The 26,176-nt window shown below is 42.3% G+C and overlaps 1 protein-coding gene across 10 annotated transcripts in view; it reads left to right on the forward strand.

Annotated features, from left to right (window-relative positions):
* MAP4K4 (mitogen-activated protein kinase kinase kinase kinase 4) overlaps positions 1-25,444 on the forward strand; it is a 165,313-nt gene extending 139,869 nt beyond the window's left edge. For 5 of the 10 annotated variants that reach the window (XM_059839535.1, XM_059839532.1, XM_059839537.1 and 2 more), the window contains 12 exons: positions 451-626; positions 1,019-1,139; positions 2,300-2,491; positions 4,875-4,992; positions 5,261-5,431; positions 9,582-9,725; positions 14,854-14,988; positions 17,362-17,462; positions 18,188-18,337; positions 19,215-19,374; positions 21,366-21,505; positions 22,198-25,444. In XM_059839535.1, coding sequence (XP_059695518.1) covers positions 451-626; positions 1,019-1,139; positions 2,300-2,491; positions 4,875-4,992; positions 5,261-5,431; positions 9,582-9,725; positions 14,854-14,988; positions 17,362-17,462; positions 18,188-18,337; positions 19,215-19,374; positions 21,366-21,505; positions 22,198-22,281 — 1,692 coding nt within the window. In that variant the 3' untranslated portion in view covers positions 22,282-25,444. The remainder of the gene's footprint in view (positions 1-450; positions 627-1,018; positions 1,140-2,299; positions 2,492-4,874; positions 4,993-5,260; positions 5,432-9,581; positions 9,726-14,853; positions 14,989-17,361; positions 17,463-18,187; positions 18,338-19,214; positions 19,375-21,365; positions 21,506-22,197) is intronic. The other 5 variants (XM_059839538.1, XM_059839542.1, XM_059839541.1 and 2 more) reach the window with 3 other exon arrangements.
* Positions 25,445-26,176: the final 732 nt, after the last annotated feature.

A 26,176-nucleotide genomic window follows, 5' to 3' on the forward strand; every position in this document is an offset into this window, starting at 1 on the left:
TTTTTCCTACTTTCTGTGAAAGATTTCTGACATTTTCTACATCTGGCTGCTATTACAATTGATGACAGCTCTGTGTCCAGTTGTATCTTGACAAACTCAACGGGTTTTCACAGTATTTCTACCTTTCCTTGAAACTTTCTTCAGTAGCCATATCTCTTAGGATACTGCAGCTGGTCATAAATCAGGATAGTTGGGTTTCAGAGTATGCACATTTTTCTATGATATGGCAAGACCTCCTTAGGTTGACTCTTCTGTTGCTTGAATTTATGAGAAAGTGAGTTCTGGTAACTGTTAGGAGTGAGTAAGTCAAAGGAAACAGTACTGCTGGGGGAGTGGAAGCACGGAAGTGAACAAACTCGGGCACTAATCCTGTGGGTTTGTTTTGCAAACTCTTCTTCTCTCTTACTTGCAACATCAGTTTTAACATTTTTTTCTTCCCTCTCCCGACAGGATTTAACTGCACTGGCGAAGGAGTTGCGAGCAGTAGAGGATGTGCGACCTCCACATAAAGTAACGGATTACTCATCCTCGAGTGAGGAGTCAGGGACAACAGATGAGGAAGATGATGATATGGAACAAGAAGGAGCAGATGAATCTACTTCTGGACCAGATGATGTCCGAGCAGTGTTAGTCTTTCTAACAGTGTTTTGCATCTGTTTTGCCTTATAGGGGATTGAAGGAAAAGGACGTTTTAGCATTTTGGCTTGTATGTTGGTTCTTTCAGCTTGCTACAATCCATGAGCAAGGCATAGCGGCCTCATATGTTCCTATATTCAAACGCTAAGGATAGTCTTCTCAATGTCCTTTCCCTCTTCTCCCTTCATTTGTTTGAAAACAAGAAACTGTTTAACAATATCTTGCCTTTTTTTTGATAGAGAGGCTTTTCTAGGCAGTTTGTGTAAATATTCCACTCTGGCCACGATACAAATTAATTCTGAGTATGTTTTGATGCAGGGCAGTGACTGCTAGGGCACTAGTGCTGTTATCTCACTCCAGTTATTTCTTGTCTAACAAATAGGTCAACATTGAACTTGAGCAATGGTGAAACGGAGTCAGTAAAAACCATGATTGTCCATGATGATGTGGAGAGTGAACCTGCCTTGACTCCTTCTAAGGAGGGCACCTTAATTGTTCGACAGGTATTGCTTTTCCTTCCCTGTGCAGTGCTGCACCCTTTCTGTGCTCATTAACCCACTCGCTCATTCACCCATGCTGTTTCTACATTATATTTGTTGTTCGTATTATCAAGACGCAGCTGTAGAGAATTTCAGTTGAGCAAGGTGTTTGATGCATGCAAAGAGGAGAGTAGCCCTTCACCCCTTGCTTCTGTTTTGCATGCTTTCCAGTGACACTCATGGCAGCACCATGCAGAATATCTCAGTCTGTGGGAGAGAAGGGTAGAAAAGCTGCAGGTGTGTGGAGCAAGTACCTCGAGCCAAAACTTAGTTTAGTTTTAGCACAGAACCAAATATGTGTCTCAGGAGCGAGGCTGGGAGGGAGCTGGGGTGGGAGCACTCAAGGTTTTTTAAAACTGTTTTGAACTTGTAGTTTAGGGCATACAGACCACCCAGATAACATACACACACATGTACATGCAATTCACACAACGGTTGGTGTGAGGGAGAAGGAAAATAGGTGATGAGGCAGAGAATGTGGACAGAGTAGAGTGCTGTGTTGTTGCCTTTGATTCTGAAAATATTGTGTTCTTGTGCCTCTGAAACATAATGGTTCCCTGTTTTTAAATGAGCTTGTGTGTTAATGAGCGTGCTAGCTTATAGGAGTTTCCTCAGTAATCGCATTTCTGAGTTTCACAACTGAATGCCAATTTCTTAATTGAGTCCTCGTTTGAAAATCAAGATTTCATGGTTATTGTTTTAAATCGTTAGCTGAAGGGATTCTCCAGAAAGTCCAAACTGCTATCTGTATAGGGTCTAAGTTAGATTTAAACAAAGCAATAGGGAAAAAAATTGTCACCCCACTCCCAAAAATGTGCTTGTCCCTGTTGTGGTGTTGGACTTAGCGCAGTTGCTGTTCTCTTAATTGGTGGAACTGGCTGTGCAAGTCAACCACATGAACCAAGCATTTGCCTGCTGGTGGGAATTTCATGAATTCTAGTAGCTCTGCCCACTTTCCCTTTCTATGCAGGCGTCAAAGCACGGATTATAAGCTTATTTTAAAAAATAAAAATAAATAAAAAAGTGAATAGGTAGGAAGTGAGGGAGAGAAGGAGAGAGGTTGTTAGGGATATAGACTTTTAAGCAGCACTTGAGCAAGACAAGTGTGCCTGTTTTTTCTACAGAGTACAGTTGACAAAAAGCGTGCCAGCCATCATGAGAGCAATGGCTTTGCCGGTCGCATTCACCTCTTGCCAGATCTCTTACAGCAAAGCCATTCCTCCTCCACTTCCTCCACCTCCTCCTCCCCATCCTCCAGCCAGCCGACACCCACCATGTCCCCACAGACACCCCAGGACAAGCTAACTACTAATGAGGTATGTCTTACACCACAGCTGGCTGCTTTCATAGGGTTATAGCAGCATTGCCTAGTAGCTAGTTTGCAAAGGAACTCCAGCCAATCTCCCCTGCTTTTTTTTTCTGTCACCTTTGTTCCCACCTCCCAAATAACACATTTCAGTTCTGTGTAAGAAGCCCTTAACTCTAGAGCAGTCCCACGCCAAACTTGCCAGTTTACTATTTTTGCTTCTTTTTAGTGAGTCATTAATTGCATGGCGTTCATTTTAAACTAAACTTGACTACTGCATTTTCAAGCCAATACTCTTTTTAATTGTGTTTTATTCCGGGAGCAGGCTAATTGCAAGCAATGTACCTCTTCAGAATTAGCAGTTAATTTTGGCTTTGTCAGTAAAGGCTGGACTAGTTTCTCCACACATAGGAGGAGCTGCTTGTTGAAACTCACCCAATGGGAGAGGAAGTGGCCATGGAGGGATTTTGCTCACTAAAGCTTGCCATGTGGGCTGGGTGAACAAATCAGGTGTTGCCTGGGAGGGTTGTAAAAGCCTGAGGTATTGTTATTTTGGAATAATGAATGGGGGAAAATATCTGAGGTTTTTTCCAAGTATGTGTGAACTCTGAGAAGCAGCTGTGTAAAAATGACTGTTACCCACCAGCGCTGATTATATCCAGGTGGAGAAGGCTTTACCATGGGGGAAGCTCCCTCTTGCTGTCCTGGGCTGATCCCAGGATGGTGCCTTCCTTTACCGAGTGCAGATGGGAAAGCCTGGTCATTCCTGTGTGTTAACCCCTCGCAGCACAGGAGTTAACACGTGTCCAAATGAACGAAGGGCTGTTTGCCCCTTACCAACCCCAGCAGTGAGCAGGGAGCCTTGTACAGTGTCTCCACTCCTGGCTGGGTGGCCAGCCTGGCTTACAAGGAGAGCCTCTGAAGCAGGGAGTGGTACAGGGCAAGCAAAACTTGGTGAAAAGAGCCTGCTGCTTCTCAGGGTAGAGTCTTGCCATGGAGGTGTGTGAGTGTTGCGATGAGGAGAGGTTGCAGTGAGCTGGGTAGGTTTATGGCAATGCACATGCTTACCACATAATCGAAAATGCTTCTTAACCACACAGCAGGTGGGCGGGAGGGAGAGTTTCCTCCTGGAAATTCATTTAGCTTTATACATAATTTCCAGCTGTGCTTCATTGTTCTTTGATCTTTCTAAAAGCGCACTCTTGTAGGTTATAGAGATCAGTAGATTGATCCAGAGATACGCTTGCTCATTACTTTGGTCTAAGCAATACGTAAGCAGGGTTCAGTTAACTCAGCTTGGCAGGTGGGGGCTGTGGCAGTGCCTGGTGGAAGGAGCCTTTTGGTGTTGGGCTGTTCAGGGCAGGGATAAACTCCAAAGACCCATTGCTGGTTTTTTCTGTAGAGGCTTAGAATATCAGAGGTTGAATATTAGTTGATGCTAAAGAAGTGTCTTGTAACAACATTTGCATAAAACTGAGCAAAAACCCAGTACTGCTTGGTATAACTTACCACATGCACACTCTTTATATATACACACACTTTTTTTTTTCCACTTGTTCCCTTCTGCTTCAGTATGATATGTTGTCACTGTAATACTAAACTGGCAAGGGATTTTAAGTTGTTCCATTTCCACTTTTAACAGTTCATTGTTTCACTTGTCTTCTTTCTTTCTTTATGTTTTTTTCATGTTTAGACCTCATAACTCAACAAGCACCAGTGATTTTATCCACTACATATTCATAGTGTCATGTCACTGTTTGCTACACCTTCCACACTAATGAGCCCCTTTGTTCAATACAGGTTTAATATGTTGCTTTGTCAAATAAAGGTGGAAGAATCTGCTGCAGCTTTCTGGCAAGAGGCTCAGGTTAAACAAAATAGGGAGAATGAACAGTAGTGAACATTGAAACATAGTCCATCATAGAAGTGAATGCTTGATCCCAGATGGTTCTGATTTTGTTGCACAAGCCAAAAGATCAAACTCCATAATTTAATTAAGTCCCTCAATTCAGGAGATGCTTCATAAATTCAAAAATTGTAGTTAGTGGGCAGCTTGCAGATAAAATAGTATACATACATTTAAGCAGATTTTCAAAAAGAGAGACATTCCCTTGCTTTGTGCCTGATTGTAGTGGTCTGTACTAAAAAGCTTTGCTAGCAGCTGAGGTTCAGGGATGACAATTCAGCTAATTGCATTTTGCTATAACATGTGCAGTGTGCATATGTATCTAGCTCAGGTGTGGTGCCTGCAGTGCATTGTGTATCTATAAAGGAAGTATAAAAGCTTGGGGAGGCTCTGTAGCATAATTCCATAGTGACTTTAAAATGTTGGTGTTTGTTATCCATGCTTTTTATTGTCATTAATATTAATAAAGTTGAAATTTACATTGCAGACTCAGTCCGCTAGTAACACACTCCAGAAACACAAATCTTCCTCCTCCTTTACACCTTTTATAGACCCCAGATTACTACAGATTTCTCCATCTAGTGGGACAACTGTGACTTCTGTGGGTAAGTAAAGTAGCTGAAGACGACAATTAAAAAAGGGTTCAGTGACTTCAGTGACTCTTTAAAGTACTTAAGAATGTTACCATCATGCTTTTCATTTGTTTTGCAATGGATTGCATAATTTATTTTCTTTTTCCATTTACATTTCTTACAAAAATTAGGACTCTCTCAATGTTCTCAGTTACTGATTTGGTTTGTATGATATAGAACTATGTCCAGAATCCAGCACTTGAAGGGTATTACATGCATGTTATTTTTTTTTTTCTTTCAGTAGGATTTTCTAGTGAAGCAATGAGATCAGAGGCAATAAGGCAAGACCCTACACGGAAAGGATCAGTTGTCAATGTGAACCCCACAAATACACGGCCACAGAGCGACACACCAGAGATTCGCAAATACAAGAAGAGATTCAATTCCGAGATCCTGTGTGCAGCCTTATGGGGTAATGCCAACGTGTTCTTGCCTTGCCATTCCTGAAATGTAATGTGCCAGTAGGAGCTTTCAGCCTTTGATAATGTATCTCCAAAACTGTAGCTGTTTCTCTGCATTTATTGAGTGCTTGTTTACGGTTTTTTTGTTGCAAGACGTGGTTATTATTGTGTTTTTTACAGTATGTTGCTTCTGCTTTGTTATTTCCCACTGGTACGTGTATGCTTCTGGTGGCACAGTTTAGACTGAGAATTACAGAATCATGAAGGTTGGAAAAGACCTCTGGGATCATCAAGTCCAGCCTTTGACTTAACACCGCTAGATCAGCTAGACCATGCCACTATGTGCCACATCCAGTCATATCTTGAACTCTTGCAGGGATGATGGCTCTTATCACCTCTGTGGGCAGCCTGTTCCAATGCTTAACCATACTTTCAGTGAAAAAGTTCTTCTTGGTATCCAACCTGAGCTTGTCCTGTCATAGCTTGAGGCTGTGTCCTCTTTTCCTGTCACAGGTTGTCTGGGAAAGGCTTCATTCAGTTCATCAGGGTGTCCTTTTCAGCCCTTTCTAAACCCTGCCAGTGCATCTCTTGCAGCTTTTGGGAGCTTGTAGTAGTTCTTAGAGTGTACATCTGCTGTACACAGGGTATTCTTTTGAAAAATAATGATATTCTTGAGGCTCTCGCTGATGTATTGTTGCAGGGCTTGATTAAGGTGTGTTGTGTGAGATGACTTGTCACCTCAGTCATCAGTTTATGTAGGAAGTAAGACGGAAAAGAAAAGGATAGAGGAACATTTCCCATTCTGAGACTTAGCTTTGTTAAGAGTGATTACTGTAGAGAAGCTGGGTATGAGATGTCACCTGACCGAGTCTGTCTGGTCTTCCTGTGACTAGGGATAATTTGTGTTGGTGTCAGACAGTCAGGATCCCACACTTCATCAGGCTTCGAGCAGTGCCTGTTGCCTGCTACAGTGAAGAATCTCTGCTGCAACCCCTAGTGAAGGCTTTCCTGAGTTGTTTGTTTCCTGGCCAGAATTTGTGAATTAATTTTTTCATTATCCAGATGTTAATAGCTGATTCTTGTGTATGTTACATACATACTTATCTAGTATCCCTAAACTTGGCAGATTATAAATGCACATGCAGGTCATTAAAAAAACTTAGGAAGAAGAGAATTGGCCATTATCCTAAGGTATATGATTATAAAGGTAACACAGTCCCCTCTCTTTTTTACATTTTTTATTGCTCTTTCCAAGGCTTTAATTCTCTTTTGGGATTATGTCCAGCATTTCCTGTTTCTCAGAACAGCACTTTTGTCCCAATCTTCTTTCCTGCAAAGCTGTGTCAGTGAAATAGCTCTCCCAACACCTTGTCTTCCTATCTGCTGTTTTCTTTATTTCCAGAATTTACTGGTAAGAATTTTTGTCTCAGCACTATTTCTGCTTGAATTCCTGTGTAACATTCTCTGATAAAGTTAAGACTTGTGCAAATGTAAACTTTCAGGCTGTGAGAGGCCAAAGGCAGAGAGAAATCATATGGTGTCAGTAAAGATGACTCATAATTTCTCTGATCTGCCTTGTTTTGCCAGTAGCAATTCATGTTAATGGTTTTATATTTCTTTGATCTATATATCTGTCTGTTAGGGTGGTTTAAAGAATAGGTGTAAAATCCTAGAGGTGTTTTACAGCTGTAACACAGCCCTTCATTGAACAATTAGGGCCAAACTGATGGTGATACAAGTTGGTACACATGCTTACTTCTTGATAATGTTTAACTTCCTTCACCCTTAAGAAAATAAAACCATTTCATGGTGATGCTTTCTATTCAAAAAGAGAGGGACTTGCTTTGCTTTGCCTTTACCAGTGGTAATGCCAGTAGTATCTGGCAAGCTGCTAATTGCATTAGGTCTCTGATGCTGTTTCTTCTAGCTCTGAGTGGTGAAAGTCAAAGTTAATTACATGGATGCAGTAACACAGATTCTTACACCCAGCCTCCACAGACAGCCTGTACTTTTTCAGGAAGCATTTCCATTTGTTTGAAAAAAACAGAGCTGCTTAATTGTAGGGTGGCAGTAGAAGAGCTCTGCTGTCTGTGAGTGAAGAGGGTGTCTGCACTGTAAAATACAAGCCCTGCTTGCCACCAGTGTAATACCTCATTAGTTTCATCTAAAGTGCACATAGCTGAGGGAAAGGGCACAGGAGTGCATGAGAGCTCAAAGCAGGAAGGAACAACTGCACCAGAAAGGCAGAGGCAGGAGAGGTGAGGGTGGAGGCAGGAGCAACGGAGTCCTGATGTACAAAGATGGGAAGGGACCCTGAGGGAGCAGTTTGTATGTGCTTGCTTTGAATTGTGCCCACCCTGGAAAAGGTGCAGAAATGCATGTGGAAGCTTACAGCTTTAGTCAGTGAGTACTGGAACTGCAGGAAGGAGACCAGCTGCTGGACGCTTCCCTGGCTGGTTTGATGCTGCTTCAGCCTGTGCTAAGCACTGACTTGAGTGTGGCTCACTCTCCCTGCTTCCTTCTGCCACTTCCCACTCTGAGGATTGTCCCAGTAAGAGGGACAGGGAATGTGAAATGGCCATTGCCCATGGGGACTGTGGGGTGCGATCCAGTGGGTGCAAACATGTGGGAGATGCAGAGGTGAGAGGTGGGCAGCACAGGGGTGAAGGAAGTGTCAGCAGCTGAAGGAGAGCCTGGAGCGTGACAGGCCTCCCAGGAGAAGTATCAGAACAGCAAATCTAAGCAAAGATGCCTTGGGACTGCTGGGACCTCTGAAGTTTCTTACTGAAAAGGGTAGGGAGAAGATAATGGAGAGATGCATTTCTGAACTCACTGTGGGCTACATCTATTTTTCTCATCCACCCAAAGGCTTTTAAGAGCCAGCACCAGCAGCTCAGCCCCCTCCCCATTATTACTGCTTCCCCCTAACACCCTCTCCCCTCTTAGAGACACCTTGTGCCCCCTGGGTCAGACTTAATGTGCCCTCCTTTTTGCAAGCCTCTCCCATGCCTGCTATCCAGGGGGGTTTTTAGGTGAGCAATAATGCCCTTTTTCAGTACTCTGAGAAGGCACATCACTGCTGTAGGTGCACTGACACACACACACAGCCCTGGGTCCACCTGCTCTATCAGAAAAGAGCCCATTGACACCAGTGTAGTTGTATGTGGTTGTTTATGTAATTGTCTGACTAGGGATTAAGACCATTAAGCAGTGTAACTATGATCATCTTGTGTGAGTTTTGCTTTTCTTACTTCATTATTTTATTGTGCTAAAGCATGGCAAGTTGTATATTGGGATTGCAACATGGAAGTCTAATAAAGTGAGTCATACATTTGATGTGATTTCCATTTCCTGTAGTGTACTTGAACTGAAAAAAAGAATAAATTTGTGAACTTCTGGACTTCAACAGTATTGCAAATAAATAGTAATGAAATTTAAGGGTATAATATATTAATAGATATTTAGAACTTAGTCCCGTATGTATCTATTATGTAAAAAAATGTAATTGATTCTAAATATAAGGCTTTATAGACTCTTGGAGTGTTCCAGTGGACCTTTGGAACTTTGTGTAAAGAAACTGGCCTACTGACTTTTCTCATCTATGTTTGCTTGATCCTCAGGAGAAGCCTTTGGAAACCCAAGATTACTATATTTCCTCTAGCTTTAACAATCAGATGGAAAAGATTGTAGTGAAGCTGGGAACAAACCTGGTGCCTTCTCTTTTCTGGAAGGGCTGTGACAAAACCTGTTTCTCCCAGTGGGAACTGTTTTTATTGCCATGTCCTTGTCAAGAGCATCCTGCTCCCACCCCCCTAACAATGGCTAACACATCTTTGGAATGCATAGGCTTGCATTCCACTTTGTGCCTCATCCCTCCTTCCAACATTAGCATGCCTTTTTTGGGGGGGGAACTGGTGCTCTAGAAAGCTCTCTGTGGTCTACCAGTTCTCTTGAACACTGTTTGGTGTCAGTAGTCACTATGGGCAGGTAGTGTAGAGAGCCTCTACATCAGGAGATCTTTTAGGCTACGGGCAATGGAGACCCAAGCAGCAGTGGTTAGACCTGCTTGAAACAAGACAGTTGCTGTTTCAATCATCACTTCCTCAGAATATGTGAGAAAAAGTGCTTACTAATTTGGATCTCTGGTTTTGTTTTTTCTAGGAGTGAACTTGTTGGTGGGCACTGAAAGTGGTCTGATGCTGCTAGACAGAAGTGGGCAGGGGAAGGTTTATCCACTCATCAATCGAAGACGATTCCAGCAAATGGATGTACTTGAAGGGCTGAATGTCTTGGTGACAATTTCTGGTAAGGTTAACTGTTGAATGTCATATTTTACCTCCATGTGGCATGGTATGGCAGAGAGATTTTCTGGCAGCCTGTGCTTTGAGGGGGAAGTCTTGACTGAAGTCAGTGGGTTTCCCATAATTTCGTCTCTGAGTCTACAGTTTATTTCTGCAAGTTTTCCATACAACACCCATGCCTGCTTGCTCCTTGTCCTTCCTTCTGTGGGGTGACCTTTAAAAATGCTGCATGAGTTTGTGGGAAACGTCTGACTCTGTTTCCTTGTTCAGTATTTGAGAGCTGGAAGTTAATGTTTTGTGAAGTTTGGGAAGATTGCATTCTTTCCCTCTGTTATGATTGCTTTCTACCTGGCCTCTTTCTAACTAAAACACTATGTGCTCCTTGGGTTTAAGGACGTTTTTCTTGTGTGCTAAAATCTGTAGAACGGGGAAAACTCTTCCAAAGAGGGAAGTAAGAGTGATGTGCAGTAAAAGTGTGAGAGTGAGTAGTACAGTGTGTACATCGTGTGGAAATAACCAGAGTGAGAAGGCAGTTGGTGCCTGGTCTCTCACTGGGTGCAACTTGTGAATGGCAAAGCAATGGGAGATGAAGGGTGGTGGTGATCCTCATGTTTGTTTTGTGTGTGCTGATGAAAAATGTGTTTTATGAAGCTTGAGGTTCCAGACTCTTTGGCTCCAGAAAGTTATGGCATTAGTTTAACCTGCTGTTGAACAATTTGATGTGGTGCATAGTTGGTCTTTCTTCACGGGTGTTGGTCAGCCAGTTACCTTTTGTTTTGTTTGGTTTGGGAAATCAGCCTTTGCTTTGCTCTGTGTGTGTGACAGGGACGGGATGTTCCATGAGGTTTCTCACAGGATTTGCTGTTGTTCAGACCCACCTAAATTTTTTCGAGGCTCTGGAACCTCTCTGAGTGTGCTGGTGGAGCTCTGTGGCTCTCCCAACACTTGCTCAAAAGGATACCCATTAGACAATTTAGTGGAATTTAGTGCATTGGTGATGTGTTACCACAGATCCAAAGAACCATGCCCATGCTGCTGTCATCAACACAGGATTTGTATCCGTCTGGAACAACTGAATTTTGTTGTCTTGTCATTTGCTACATGCTCAGATACAGCTATGCTGTGAAATCTATAAAAAGAAAAAAGATGAATCAAGCAGCCTTTAAAAATACACAACCTGCTGTGTGTCCTTTTGCTGTCTAATGCAGTATTTTAAAATATAAGCTGTTTGAAAGGCACTGTTTGATTGAGTTTATTCTATAGCAGACCCTGTCAACAAAAATATTGTATAATCCAACTTGTGTAAAATCTGTTGGTTTGAAACATATCCTACACAAATCACAAGTGTCTGTGATTCAGTCTTGTGTATAATTGTTTTAAGTTTATTTATTTTTGCATCAGTCACAATTGGAGTACCCTGACACATCCGTTTTCTTTGTTTCCTTCAAAACTATTGCTTCCTCTGTGGAGGCACGCTACATTAACCCTTAAGAAATCAGCTGCTCTTTGGTTGTTCTATGCCTTTGTGTCTGTGCCATCTCCTGTGTTTTATGGGAGGTTACTGGAATATGAGGCAGAAGAGGCATCCTTGCCCCGTGAAAGGCAGGGCTGGGGGAGCATGGTCAGTGAAACCATAATGCTGTTGTGCCCAAACTTCCCCTTATATCCTGCTTTTGTCTTCTGTGCTGCACATCTCAGTTCTTCACCCTCATGCTGGACTTCCCGAAGTATCTTTTTATTTGTGATGCATTGCTTCACCTCTCCAGGCAAAATTGGAATGTATATTTCTGCAAATGGTGTGTTTTGGCAGATTAGGGATGGAACTGTCTCTGAGCTTTGTCCTAGCACTGCTACAGCTTTGCTGGAAGCATTGTTCACCTCACTGTGGTGCACTCAGCCGTATGTTCCCCTGAGTTTTTTGGGAAGTCATGTGCTGATGGTTGGTAGGGTTTGAAAGGTGTCACCATGTTGTGCGAAGAAGTCGCAGAGCGTTAGGATTTTGAGAGGATTGTCACCTAAACTTGCTTTTAATAGACAATAGTGTCTGAAAACATGAAATCAGTTCTTGGCCTAATTTTTATTTGAATGCAGAACTTTCTGACAACAAAACTTTTGATACTGAGATACTGAGCCTGCTAGAAACTGTACAAGAGAGCCTCACAGGTAAAGCAAGAGTAGTTGATTGGTGCTTCAGTTCATGCTGTTGAGGGGCAAAAACATATTTTCATCTGCTCAGGTGATACAGTGCAGAGTCATAAAAATGCTGAAGGAGAGAGCAGCAACGTGCATGCAGAACACGCTCCAGTTGTGGCTCCCTGAGGGTTTTGCCAGCCCAGCTGGCTGATGGTGGCACCAGGAAGGTAGGAAGAGATGACAGAGTGGAAGAACTGGTTGGAATCTGCCTGCTTAATAATTAAAAACCGCAGTGACAATAAAAACAAAAAACTCAATATAGGAAAAAGGACTTTGCATTTTCAACTATGTCTGTGGGAGAATCCAAGCTGGGTGTTCTCACAGAATTTGCTGTCTGATTAGTTCATTTGATGGCTGGAGCAGAGTTTTCTTTCTTATTTCATGATCATAAAGATTAGATCCCTGCAAAAATAAAAAATATCAGAATTTTGAGGGCTGTTTAAACTGACTTGTAGAGCTTTACAAGAAGATGGATCTAATCTCCCCCACTCCAAATGTGAACATTAAGAGCAGCATAACTTGTTGAAATAAATGCATAGCCATGTTTATATAACTAACCAGTTCTGCTCTTTTCATGTGAGGCTGCAGAAAGGCAGAGGAATTTCCTGTCTTGTGACTTTTCCCTGTGGTCTAGACGCCAGAACACAATGGGAACACACTTGAGATATTTCTCAGTTGTTTTGAAAAATATTTCTGGTTGGAGAGAAATACCCTGGTGCATATCATGTGAATCAAAAGGAAAAAAGTAGCCGCATGCTGGGAAATTCCCATGTGTACTATTTGTCCTGAGTCTTAAAGTTTGACTAAGCTACTGGGGAACCTACAGCCATGGAAATATCTGAGGCAGAATTTGTCTCCTTGTGGGTAGGGACTCAGCATGGTTTTGAAAGCATTTGGTATATTGTAGAGACCCTGAGCCCCTCTCAGCTCTTTCTTGCCCAGAACTGCAGTGGCTCCTGATCTGAACTATGTTTCCTATATTTCACTGTTTTTAAAAGAGCCCTTGTGGCTATCATTTGCAGTGTTTTCATGGAAGGACCTTTTCTTGGTTACATGTGGGACTTTTGGAAATACTGTTTCCTGCACTAGTCCTCCAGATCTTGAGAAAGCTACCAGAGTGGTAGGGCTTTACCCCTTTATGAAACATAGCTTTCTAAATGTTAAGTCAGGAAGTAAGTCATGGTACTCATTTACTGCCAAATCTGTAGTCCCATTTGTAATGGATATAAACAAAAGATAGTGCACTGTTACTTCAAATTTCATTGCATGGCATCAGAACAGAAGGGCTTTTAAAATTAGTAGCAGATCCAGTATTTACAATTACCTCTCCAATTCCACTTTAAGCTTAGTGAACAGATTTTTTACTTTGAAATTGCCTCCTCTTTTCCTCCTGTCCTTTCCCATCCAAGAAATCATAAAAATATCTTTTAGACTGCGTGTCTTTTTAATGCAATGGCTTGTGGTGCTGGAGTCCATGGAGAAGCCTGTTTGCAAGCTGTGCTTCCCCACATTGCTGCCCCAGCCCCTGTGGATGCTTTTCCTGACCAGCCTCGCTCTGTTGGGGGATCCCTTGCTATCAGGGTAGGAGGTCTGTGCCTGCTCCAGCTCCCCAGTGTGGAGCTGGCTGAGCATAGCAGGATGGTCTCAGTGCTCTGGCCTCTTGTCCTCCTGCAGCCAGTATCCCCTGAGCAGCCACCTGTGAACTGATCTGTCAGTAGGTATCCTTGAAAGTTAAATGACAAATTAAAGACGTTTAGCTGAACTCTATGTCTGGATCTGGCTGGCAGCCTGCTAACTGTGTCATCTTGATAGGTAGTGGCTTTTGACAGCACAGACCAGTACAGTGTTGCTTGGCCAGCCCAGCAGTGACTGCAGTACAGGTCACCTGTCTCCCTCTCACCTCCAATGGCTGAGAAACACTGGAAAGACACATGGTTCCTCATTGTGGCTGGTGCAGCAGAGCATGGAGCTACCCTGCTGACAAGTAGGGTCCCTGAGGGCATCTCCTGTTGCCCTTCCTTTCCAAGAGACCTCATGGAGCCTTGTTAAATGGCTACTGGTCAAAGCAGGGATGATCTCCCTTCCTCAGCCGCAGCTTCATCTGTAAAACTGTATTGGTTCCAAGCAGCAAAGCAGCTGGAGAAAGGAGGTTGCAAGCTTTGAGTATGTGCATTTAGGGCCATCTCACTAGCTCAATAAATGCTTTGTAGGCCATTAATTGTTAAAGAATCAATGGTTAAGTTTACCATGAGCCTTGCTTTGCATTCTAAGAGGCCTTCTTGTATTGAGAGTTAAAAGTCTGAGCTGTGTTTTGAGGATGTGGCAGATGTGGTGTCAGTTGGAGATAGGGCAGCCTGGGCAGGTGGCTTCTTTCACCTGTGGAGAAGAAACTCCTCTCAGTTTCTGTGTGCAGCCTCGTAAGTATTGCACTCTTGCAGCTCAAGGGAAGGGCTGCTGACAAAGCAGTCATCAGCTTTTAGCAAGCAGATGAAGTTTCAGGTCTCACATTCCATCCTGCTGCTCTCCTACAGTTTTGTGTCTAAACGAGCCATTCTGACTCAGTGATATATATATATATTTTTTTAATCTCAGTGCATGACTCTTCGGTGCTTTTGTTGTGGGAGTTACGTGTTCTAGTGGAAGTTGTCTCGCTCCTAAGAACCAGATAGCTGAAGAATTGTTCCCTTGAGTTTTTCATTTATGTTTTTATGGTATTACCATGTGTATCTGTCATTGATTAATAGGAAAGCACATGTCTGGGTGGAGTCTGGAGTGAAGCTTTTGTGGATGAAAAACTGAGGGAGATTTCTGTGGTTGCAGCATTTTCTTCTTCATTGTTGGTTTGCTTTGCAGAGCTTTCTGTTTGTCTGGGTAGGGCTTTTTGCAAGTATCTTCCTGTGGAGATAAACCTTTTTTTTTTTTTTTCATTTTGTGTCCAGGTAAGAAGAACAAATTGCGAGTTTACTATTTGTCGTGGTTAAGAAATAAAATCCTTCACAATGATCCTGAGGTAGAAAAGAAACAGGGCTGGACAACGGTGGGCGACTTGGAAGGCTGTGTGCACTATAAAGTTGGTGAGTAGCAGATGCAGTAATCAAATAGTTGGGATAAAGGATGGCTGAGAAAGGGAACTGCAGTGCATGTAGCTATTGGGTTTATGGTTTGGTAGGTTTTATTTCTAGCTGTTTTATCTGTTTCTCAGGGTGAACTGGCTGGCAAAACACCAAAACGGCAAGTTACAGGGTTAAATCGAAGATGAGAGGGGGTTTTGTGGTGGGATGATGGGTTGGGAACTGGAGAGTGTGCAAATCCCATCTATCTCGTTCCTGTAATGGATGCAGCTTCCAGAAGGGTGCTGATATGGGCAGTGAGGGCTGGTAACCTTTCACCACCTCTTTAGGTAATAGAGGGATTCTTGTCCCCAGCAACTGTTTCCTTTACTAGCAAGTTTCCTGTATCTTTTACCATGATGAATTTACGTGCTGGAATAGAGTGAAAAAGTCTCTCTTTAATGTAGATTTTAGAGACTGGGAGGGAAAAAAAAATAAAAGAAAGTGGAAGGAGAAAGAAGGCCCAGGTAGTAGCAGATGAGCTTTGGGGAAGAATCTGGGCACAGAAGCATGCCTGTAACTTCAGGGTGATTCACTGATTCCTCTTAGCTCATGAAATTCCCTAATGCCGTCTCAGATGTGCTGCAGTACAGTTACAGAATCAGATGTGTTTTCACCAGGCAGGTGCCCTTTGAGTGGTTTTAAGTAATTTAAATGGATTTGGGTATAGAAGCTTCTACCAAAGCTGGTGAAAGGACGTGTAGCATTTACTGCCACTGGAATATATTCAGTGAGCCTGCTGCCCTGCAGGTGGGAATATGAACCAAGAGCTCTTTCTGCTGCTTCAGTTTCACGGGGCATCCTAATGGGCACTGGATGTTGCCTCTGATTTGATTTTCTCCCAGGAGCCAGCTCAGTTCCTTTCCAGCTGTGTCAGTCAGTGTGGAGCAGCAGCAATCAAACTGTTCTCAGTCTCCTCCTGTCATGCGTGTGCTCTTGGAAAAACCTGCTAATGGGGCGTAATCAATAACAATGGCAGTAAGTGACTGCTGAACCAGGAGCTTGACCCCGAAAACAATTAATAATGCACTCCTCTGGTATCATACCCCAGGGTGTCAGCAGCATAATGAAGTGGCCTGTTAACAATACATCAGCAGCTATTGAAAGGAGGCTTTCCAGCAGGGAAGCGTCTGAGACAAAGAGCATTCTCTTCCTGATGAAGAGGGGTTTGTTAGCCTGGGCTGCAGCCTGGCACTGAACTTCCCTCTGAGCCACAGAAATACAGTAGATTTTTTCAGGTAGTGCGAGGCCTCTTTGACAGCTGCGCTTCAGTTCCCAAGAAGGAGAGCTCTGCCAGTCGCTGGGCTTGTGGTCTGGACGCTGTCACCGAGGCAGCTGGCACTGATCACTTCCTTGTCTCTTTGATGCAACAGGGGTCTCCGATGTCAGGGTGAAGTGGTATTTATGGATCTCAGTTGCTTCAGGCAACTTTTGGCTCCTCTAAATGAGAAATTACTCTTTTGAAACTTAAGATTTGGGTGAATTCCCAGATAGCACCCAGAGCAAATAATAAGAATTATCAAATGTCCCCTTTCACAGATGAGGTGGCTTTGTTCAACACCCCCCTCTTCCCCGTGAAAAAATTCCAGGAAGTCTTGTAAGCTAGACAAGCTAAGACCGAACAAAAGCTCTGTTTTTAGTCAGTACAGCTGTGGAGGTTGAGAGACCTTTTTTGTCTGTTGAAGAAATGTCAAGTCCCTTAACACTTACAGCTCAGTCTTGCTTTCCTGCAGAGTTCAAAGAGCAACTAGTAGCATGGATCACTAGTATAATGACACTTTATTTCTCATCAATTATGTGAATATTTTTTCTTTTTCTCAAATGAGTTATCTCAGAATTTAGGGACAAAGAAAAGTGCTCCACTATTAAGCTTGTCTTTTGCTCTTGAAATTGAGTTATGTTGTAATTTTAATTTCATCCTTTTTTCCTCTGGGTAAGTTTTTCATCAGCTCAAACTAGCACTGTTGTGAATGGAACTGCCAGTAATGGACTCTTCCACAGTCACGGCCTTTTTTTTTTGGAATGTTCCTGAAAACTGCTTTTCTTGTCTTGATGACTAAGCACTGTCCAATATGGGAAAAAATAAGTGGAAATAAGTAGTGACTAGTTAATTCTAAAGATGGTAACATGGTCACTTGCTAGTAAGAGTAATGACTTTTGTAGCATAAATGTATCAAAGAGCTTAACTACACAGAAGTACCAATCCTATAGTGCAATCCTTCTAAACTCTCAAAATTACAGTATTTCTTCATGCTTACATTACTTGTCTTCTTTCTTGATGTAACTGGAATGACTTTGGAATTATGCTGAATTCTTTTTTGTTTTCTTTATTTTCAGTAAAATACGAAAGAATCAAGTTCTTGGTAATTGCATTGAAGAGTTCTGTGGAAGTCTATGCATGGGCACCAAAGCCATACCATAAATTTATGGCCTTTAAGGTAACAATATATTTCAGGCATAAGTCAGATTTTCTCATAACCACTTGCAGTTATCCCTTTTACAAAAATGTTCTGACATTGTGTCATGGCCATATTCCAAGTTCTTTGATAAATTTCCACAAACTTTGTTACATTTTAATTTAGGAGGGTTTTTTTTTTTAATTCTAAGAGTCAATACATTAAAAGGTCTAAATTGAAACTGAGCATAAACTAATAATGACACAACATCCCAAGTTTTTGTTTGCTCTCTCTATTAATAAAACACAGGACAGAGAGAAGTGGACTGAGTCTAAGCTTCTTTGTCTGAACAGAGCAAGTAATGAAATGATATTCAGCAGTGCTATGGGACTGTTTTTGAATATTGCTAGAATGAAATTAGCTGGCTTGGTATAATTGCCAGGCTGGTTTACAGACAGTTACTGTGGGTTGTGCAGATCAAAGTACTACAGAAGTGCCAAATTACCCTGAACTTTGGGGAGAACAGTTCTTAATAAAAAAAGCAAATGGACCAAGTAAACCCTATAGAAAATAGCTTAGGTGATTGAAATGCAGCAGTTTGCAGAGTAATCTGTCCATGAGAGACGTGTCACCCTAATGGGTCTGGTGCCTAGGGACCAGAGGGATGTGGAGGAATACACCCACAATGTGTGCATGTGAGCACGTTTTAATAAACCCCATTGTTGTTCTAAGCAGTAAAGTAAATCTCACTGATGGTTGTCTCACAGTCATTTGGAGAATTGGTACATAAGCCATTGCTGGTGGATCTAACTGTAGAAGAGGGTCAGAGACTAAAAGTGATCTATGGCTCCTGCGCTGGCTTCCATGCTGTGGATGTGGATTCGGGATCGGTCTATGATATTTATCTACCAACACATGTAAGAGCTGCTGTTGTGTTTGGCTTTTTCTCTTTCTTTCTGGTGGGTCACCCCCCAACACCCCCCACCCCCCCCCCCCACCTCTACCCCCTTCCCTTCCCCAAATGGCCAATGTGTCAGGCTGTCCCTGGAGAACACTGCCAGATGTTTGCAGGGGTATATTGGGTGCAGGGGTCTGAGCAGATATGCCCTCGTGTGCTGTGTCACACAGTTTGTGAGAGTTTGTGTCTCACAGTCAGTCCTCACCTCATAGTCAGTATGTCTCTGTGGTTTGGAGTTGCCCACTCAGATCTGATGAGGACCAGCATGACTGTTTCAGGGGTGGCAGCTACATGCCTGAGTACCCTGCAAATGTCCAGCAGCACAAATGACATGACAGCCCAAGGGGTGGTTTCTTGCCAACCAAGAAAGGGTTGCCAAAGACCAGGTGACCTTAGTTACCAAGGTTTCCTGTTGTTCATTGTACACCGAGGTGTCAGATGGGCCACCCCAAGCACTGTTCCACACAGTGCAGAGATTTGAGGTCTGCATCTGCTCTGCTTGCCCCAGCCTCCCTTTCTGCATATGGAAAGAAATGGGGACCCCTACAGAGAAATTAGTCTTTCCTCAGTTTAGATGTCTGCCCTAAGATAAGAGGTTTTCTGCTCCAAGGGTTTACAGGTCTTGGTCACTGTGGTGTCTAGCTTGAGGGCAGCAGATACAGCACTTGTAAAGTGAGTAAATTTGGGACTCAATGATCTTTAGAGTCCCTTCCATCCCAAGCCATCCTATGATTGTGTGAATCCTTGATGTGTCAGCCAAAACCAAAATCCCCCATCCCTTTCTTCTAGCACAGGCTCTGCAGCATTAAAAGGTGCTTCCCCTTCTGTCTCTGTAGATCCAGAGTAGTATCCAACCTCACGCAATCATCATCCTCCCAAACACGGATGGGATGGAGCTGCTGGTCTGCTATGAGGATGAAGGAGTTTATGTCAACACATATGGAAGGATAACCAAGGATGTGGTTCTGCAGTGGGGAGAAATGCCAACTTCAGTTGGTAAGTGTCTCTGGTGAGCCATGTGCTCTTGGGAGTGTGAGTCTGTGTGCACGTGGGCAGAAGGGGGGAACATCAAGGCTCCTGCTTCTGCATCTGAAGTCAGTGCTGTATTATTTCTGGAAAACAGCTGTGCAAAGTAATCATATGGATCTGCTTTGTGCTGAGGTTTTTCTGAATAAAACCCAAGCAATCAAGTTGAGGAGTTCATGATGGAGAAATTCACCATGACCTCTGTAGATCCTCTGTACCTCTGTAGAAATTCACCATGACCTGCTGCAGAATTTTTGCTAGACAGCTACAAAGTTGTGGAAACCTTTCAGTATTAAGGCATAGAAAGTGGCAGATGAGTAAAACACTATGGGTAAGTCTATGTAGATAACAAAAGGTGTACCTTGTTTGATGTCTTTAATTCACCCTCACATTGCTCATCTCTCCTAGCACCGTTCTCCCTCATCTCTCCAGCTCAAAATAAGGTTGAGAGTGAGAGCAGTGAGTGTAGTACACAAGTACACACCAGAATCCCTCCTGCCTGTGCTGCCGTAATTCAGTGCAGGGCAAAGCATGGGCTGTAGGCACACCCTCCTTTTGTTGGGCAAGCACATGGCATTTTATGGGCTGTGGGATGGCTGCACATATTGGGAGATGATGGCTGATAGCTCTTTGAGCAACAGGAGCAACAATGCAGGGGGAAATTGAAAGAAGTTAGATGCACAGCATGTTCCCTCCTGTGCTGATTAACTCTTGACTAGATCTAAAAGCAAGCAGAATATATCAGCTGGCAACTTAGAGAGCCTTTGGAGACTTGAATGCTTGTGAAGTAGTAAATGGCAATGAGGCCACCAACACCATCTGAACATCTCATCTGGCAATTTTTAGTAACTATTGAGCCCAGTTAGCACTAGTGGAATATTTAAAAAGGAATAATTTTCCATGGGGATGGTATATGCACTGTTGGTGTGCATTATACTGTAGTAGATAATTTGATTTAATTTCACTGAAAACTAATATGAATATGTTATATAAAAGGAAAGTACTGTAATATTAAATATTTTTTAATTTTGCTGGCTAGGAAGTCCTTTTTATTCTTCTGTTAAGTATGCATGTAAATCAGAGGCAACAGCTTAGTCTTCATTAGGTTCCCTTATGTTATTTTTGACAGGATTCCTAAGACTGTCCATCAAATTGCTTTGTGAATATACCTTTTTATAATGCTGGTGACTTTACTTTTTATTTAATTTGCTTATTGCTATCAAAACCAGATTTTCTTTCCCTCATGCTACTACTAATCTGTGTTACTGGTGACACTCAAAGGAAAAATGTTTGATTTGTTGTTTTATTTGTGCACAAAGGGATGCAGTATGTCAAATAAGAATATTTCTACTTTGAGAGCTTAATGTGAACCTCTTGTGATATACACAGAATGATTTTCAGTTGACTTTCTCAAGGAGATCAGTTTTTCAATTATTACTCCTATTAAGAGAGGCTAGGTAATTTTTTCCTAGTTTTACCTTTCCTTCTCATTCTTTGTTTTTGCTGACAGACTCCATCAGGGAGTGAAAATGACACATAAGACATAGAGCTGGTGCTTGGGACACACTGTAGTGGATGGGCTTAGTCTATTTAAACCTTGGCTTCTGCTTTCTCCTAGTCAACACCTAATTAATATGTCTCTTTGTGCCAGACTTGGAAGAAAAGGCCTGTGTAAAAACTCCGTGTTCCTTCCATTTAATTAAAGGGTATAGAGTTTCCTTTGTTATGAATGCTCAAGGAAGAAGTATATAACATAGAAAAGGCGCAAAAGAAATTAAAAAAAAGGTAGTTTTTAGGCATCTTGAATGTTCTGAGGACAGAAATAGGCCTCTGAATATGTGTGTAGCTACAATAATGCTCATGCAGGCAATTTTTAACTAGAGTGTGTCAGGATATTCCATGCTTTTCCCATTTCTCCTGTTGCTCTCTGCCTGTCCTAATGTGCTGTTTTCTTTCCAAAGCATACATCCGATCTAACCAGATCATGGGCTGGGGAGAAAAAGCTATCGAAATACGGTCGGTGGAAACTGGACACTTGGATGGTGTGTTCATGCACAAAAGGGCACAAAGACTCAAATTCTTATGTGAACGCAACGACAAGGTACAGTCCCTCCCACCAAGGCTTTTGCCAAGATGATAAACGTGTACTTCAGTTGGGTACTTAGGTTGGGGTGACCCTGAGCAGCAGCCAAACACCTGGCCAGCCTCAAGCTCTCTCCCTTTACCCATGGAAGGGAAAGGAAATTGTCAGAAGGCAAAAAGAATGATGGATCGAGATACGGACAGTTTAATAAGACAGCTTCTACATGCCAGCCAGGCAAAATAAAGAGTTAATACATAGTCTCCCTTGGGCAGGTGGATGTCCAGATGTTTTCCACACACAATGCTTGCTTGAGAAGGCAGATGTCATCACCACAGTGTCCTTCCTTTCCCTGAGCTTTTACTGGTGTACATGATGCTGTATGTTATGGGACATCCATTCGGTCAGTTTGGGTCAGCTGTCCCAGCACTGTCCCTTCCAGCCTTTTGCCCATCCCAGCCCAGTGGCCTGGAGAGAAAGCCTTGATACTGTGCCAGTGTTGTTCAGCAGTAGCCAAAACAAAGATGTGTTAACAGCACTGTTTAACACAGGTGCAGAGCCCTGCACCCCCCAGGCCACTATGAGGAGCATCAGCTCCATGCCCACCAGCCCAGACCAGCAGTGCAATTGCACTGCAAATACTGGAAGAGTGAAGGCGCATTGGATTCACTGCTGTCCTACCTGCTGAATTTGCCAATCTCTTTTCTTTGCAGGTTTTCTTTGCCTCCGTGCGGTCAGGTGGAAGCAGTCAAGTCTATTTCATGACCCTTGGCAGGACTTCACTTCTGAGCTGGTAGAAGCAGTGGGATTTGGAGAGGAATTGCTGACATCCAGAGTCTGAGATCTTCATAACTTGGAATTATTTTCAACTGGAGTACAGACCTGCACGAGTGCAGCACTCTGTGTAAATGTGTGTGCAGGCATCACTGGTGTTAGGTTTCTTTATGTTTTTCAACTGAGGCTGCGAGGCAGCTGGTGCTGTAAAGATATTGCCATCAGGTGCTACAATGTCTTTGAGATTCGGGATCACGCTAGAAAGCTACAGGTCTTCTTTTCGCTTCAGCTCCAGTGTTCCTAGGATTTGAAGGACTCTGTTTGTTGGTGTTAAAACAGAGGAGGGGGGGTAAAAAGGAAGAAAAACAAACCAGGCTTACCATGACCATGCTGTTTGTTGAGTGGACAGGAGGCAGGCAAGAGAAGGTGAGAAGTGGTGTAGAGAGTCAGACTGGCTGAAACAGAGGGCAGATCTAGTCTAGTAATGTTAACAATGTATTTAATTGACATTTCTTTTTTGTAATGTGACAATATGTGGACAAAGAGGAAGGTGCAGGTTTTAAGAAGTTAATATTTATAAAATGTGAAAGACACAGTGACTAGGATAACTTCTTTTTGGGGACAGGGAGGGTGGGAAGGGGCTTGGGGTGGAATTCTTAGGGTTTTTTTGTTTCTGCAGTTTTATTTTGGCCTGGCCAATAACTTTAGTCATTTTCTGTGTACCAGGTGTTGCCTGAAACATGTGCAGGTGATTAAAAAAAAAAAAAAAAAGGAAAAAAAATTTCATTTTCTATAATGATTCTGTGTTAGGCCAGAACTTGGTTATGTCACAGTATTAGCACTGCCTCAGTTAAAGGTTTAATTTTTGTTTAAACCTAGAAGTGCAACAACAGTTTTACCACAGTCTGCACTCGCAGAACTAAAAAAAAAAAAAAAAAAGAAAAAAAAGAAAAAAAAGAGAAATAAAATCCAAACTACATAAGTTTATTTTTTTGTGCCTACCTCATTGTTTTTAATGCATAAAATAAAAGAGGTGGTTTAGTTTATACGTTTTTAGAAGAAAACCATTAATGTCTAATTTAATCTTAATACCAAAACTACCAGATTGAAAGGTTTCTGACTGTTATTGCATAGCAAGTTTCAGCAGGAGGAGCGAGTAGTCCGTTGGGGCAATAGTCGTAGCGGTATGGCAGTGAGACACTGATTAATGTAATCTGCTTACAAAATTTGGTAAAGCAAGCATTTTTTAAACCAGTTTCATCCTTAATAGAAGTATAAATTTAGCCTAAACCAGAGGTTTGACTCTTCTAACACATGGGCTTAGTAACAGGCAGGTAAAAGTAACTAGGCTAGTTCTATAAATTGTTAAATGTTGTAGGAAACATTTTGGGGCGGTGATGTTTTTCTTTTTTAAGAATGCAATGCACTAAAACTCTTTTAAGAATGTAGTTAATACTGCTTATTCATAAAAACAACGTATACCTGTGTTTAGATGTAAGATCCCAGCTCTGGCTTTTTTCCTTTCTTTTTTTTTTTTTTTTCTTTTTTTTAAGTCAGTTTTATTTTATGAATAAGTTCTGACATTTTTAATAAATGTCTTGAGAGTAATAATTTGTTTAGTGGCTACATGTTCATTACTTGAGAAATCTTGAGTGTATAATAATCTGTTGGTGTTGTAATAATGCACAGTGTCACGATTCAGCCATTTTCCTTTTTGTTTTCTTTTTTTTTTTTTTTTTCCCCTTTATTCCTTTGGTGGGGTACTTTGCTGACAGCTGCCTTAAGCTGTTCATTCAGTGAACAGGCTCTCAGTGTTTCATGGGCTTTGTCTTCTGCTGTGGTTAACTTTCCTTCATGGCATGACAGGTAGGGCTTTTTAAACACGTATTCTTCAATTCAGTCAAGCTGATGGCTCGAGCGACTTGTCACACAATCAATTAAGAGCCAGGAGCACCAAGTGTGCAAAGCTCAGACTCAACAGACCCTTCTTTTGGTGTCAAATGTGACTGCTGTAAATCCTTCAACCCCGATCAGCGCTGCTGCTGAAGACTCTCCTTCGAGCATCGCAGACGGCTGCAAAGCGAGCGGTAAATGCGTACCTCCAGCGCATGCGTGTGCACACAGCAACCCCCACTCCCCCACCCCCCAAAAAGAATCAAAACTCAAGAAAGCCTTACATTTGCTGGCGGAGGAATACCTAGAACTATTTTTTTTTAATTGTATGACTTTTGGATAGTGTTGAAGGTGAAGGATGTGTTCTTTTCAGGCCCGGTGTGGTCAGCCAGAAGAACGATCAACCTTTTGTACTATAATGAACTAAAGGGGACTCGGAAACACAACGTGATGGTAGACATGGGTGTGATCACAGAGCTGCCCTGTAGTGTAGTTTGCCGAAGCTGATTCGATCGAATGTCAGTCTGCGTGATTTAAATCTTCCAGTGCTATGTGGTCAAAATTAATCTAGTCCTTGAAAGCTGATGCTGTTCACCTAGAGGAAGATGCTCCAGTGCTATAGGGATGCCCAGGTCATGGATATGTGCTGTTGAAGTTTTGAGGCTCCGGGGGAGGGTGGAAATCTCCTTCCTTCAGAGGGGTCTGCCCATCTGGCAGCTTCTGTCTCCACAGAAGTGCCGGCATGGCAAGGTAAAAACAGTATTACAAAACCACTTCGTATACCAACATCGAACTCTTCAAACAGTGCTTTTGTAAGCAAAGAAGAAAAGAAAAGCTCCTAGGTTTAGTTTTAAGCTTTAATAAGTAATAATTTTCTGTATCTTTAAGTCAAAGTAACCCTAACTTGTATGACTGCAGTGTTTTTATTTTTTATCTTATGCACATGTTATGTTGGAGAAAATGTTTACAAAAATGGTTTTGTTACACTAATGTGCATCACATATTTATGGTTTATTTGAAAGTGATTTTTGTGGGTTTTTTAGTTTTTCATAGTAGTAGTAGTACACTTTTTGTGATTTATAACCCCAAACTCTGCTGATTATAAAGATGCTAAACAATAATACAAAATGACAAACTGCATTAAAATTACTAATCGTAGAGCTGCAAAGCAGACTGGTGACAAGTAAAACACTCAGCCTTTTTTTTGCAGTGCTATCTAACTTGTCTTCTGTGTATTATGGAAATTACTGTTTTTTCCCCGTTTTTCCTTAAATAAAGTCAAATTGACACCTATTGTATGTGAAAAGTACTTTGAATATCTACTGGCTGCAGAAATCAAGCTGCATGTTGCCTATCTGCATGTTACCTATCTGCAAGAACAAAAGACTTATTGTCAAATCTCATAATTTTAGAGAGTTTGACAATAAATGTGGGCTTTTGAGGGCTTTTGTTGTTGTTCTTTTTTTGGTTTGGTTTTTTTTTTTTTTTTTTCTTAAAGCCCAATCTCCTGATGCAGTTGCCCTTTTGAGAATTGCAATTTTTTGCTTTTACAGAGAAAGGAGAGTGAAAATCTTAGAAATGTGAGTGTGGGCCCGGAAAGAAGTTGCACAAGGAGAGCTTGGGTGCATTGTGAACGTGCCCTCCTGCCACACTGCCTTCAGGCACGTGTTTTTTGTAAGCTGGCATTGCTTGATTGTCAAGAGTGCAATGAACAGCAGTCCTGAGCTGGACTCTTGCACAGCATAAGAGCTTGGCTCCAAAAAAAGCCAGGTTTCTCCTAAGCCACAAATACTGAGGAGGTTTGATGCCAAGTTGCTGGTTTTGCCCCCAGGGTTTCCCTTGGGCTTTGCCTGTGTTTTTCCACCGGAGGCTGTGTCTGTTTTCTGAAGTGGAGATAAGCAGTAGACATTTCCTTCCAACTAGGCTGGTCTCTGTGAGAGGAGGAGGAGGAAGTCTGTGGTCCCAGACTTCTGCCTTTTCCTTTCATGTGCACCACATCCCCAGGCATGGGATGTGGTGTAAGTT

Source organism: Haemorhous mexicanus, chromosome 2, assembly GCF_027477595.1.
Source record: "Haemorhous mexicanus isolate bHaeMex1 chromosome 2, bHaeMex1.pri, whole genome shotgun sequence".
Lineage (NCBI taxonomy): Eukaryota > Metazoa > Chordata > Aves > Passeriformes > Fringillidae > Haemorhous > Haemorhous mexicanus.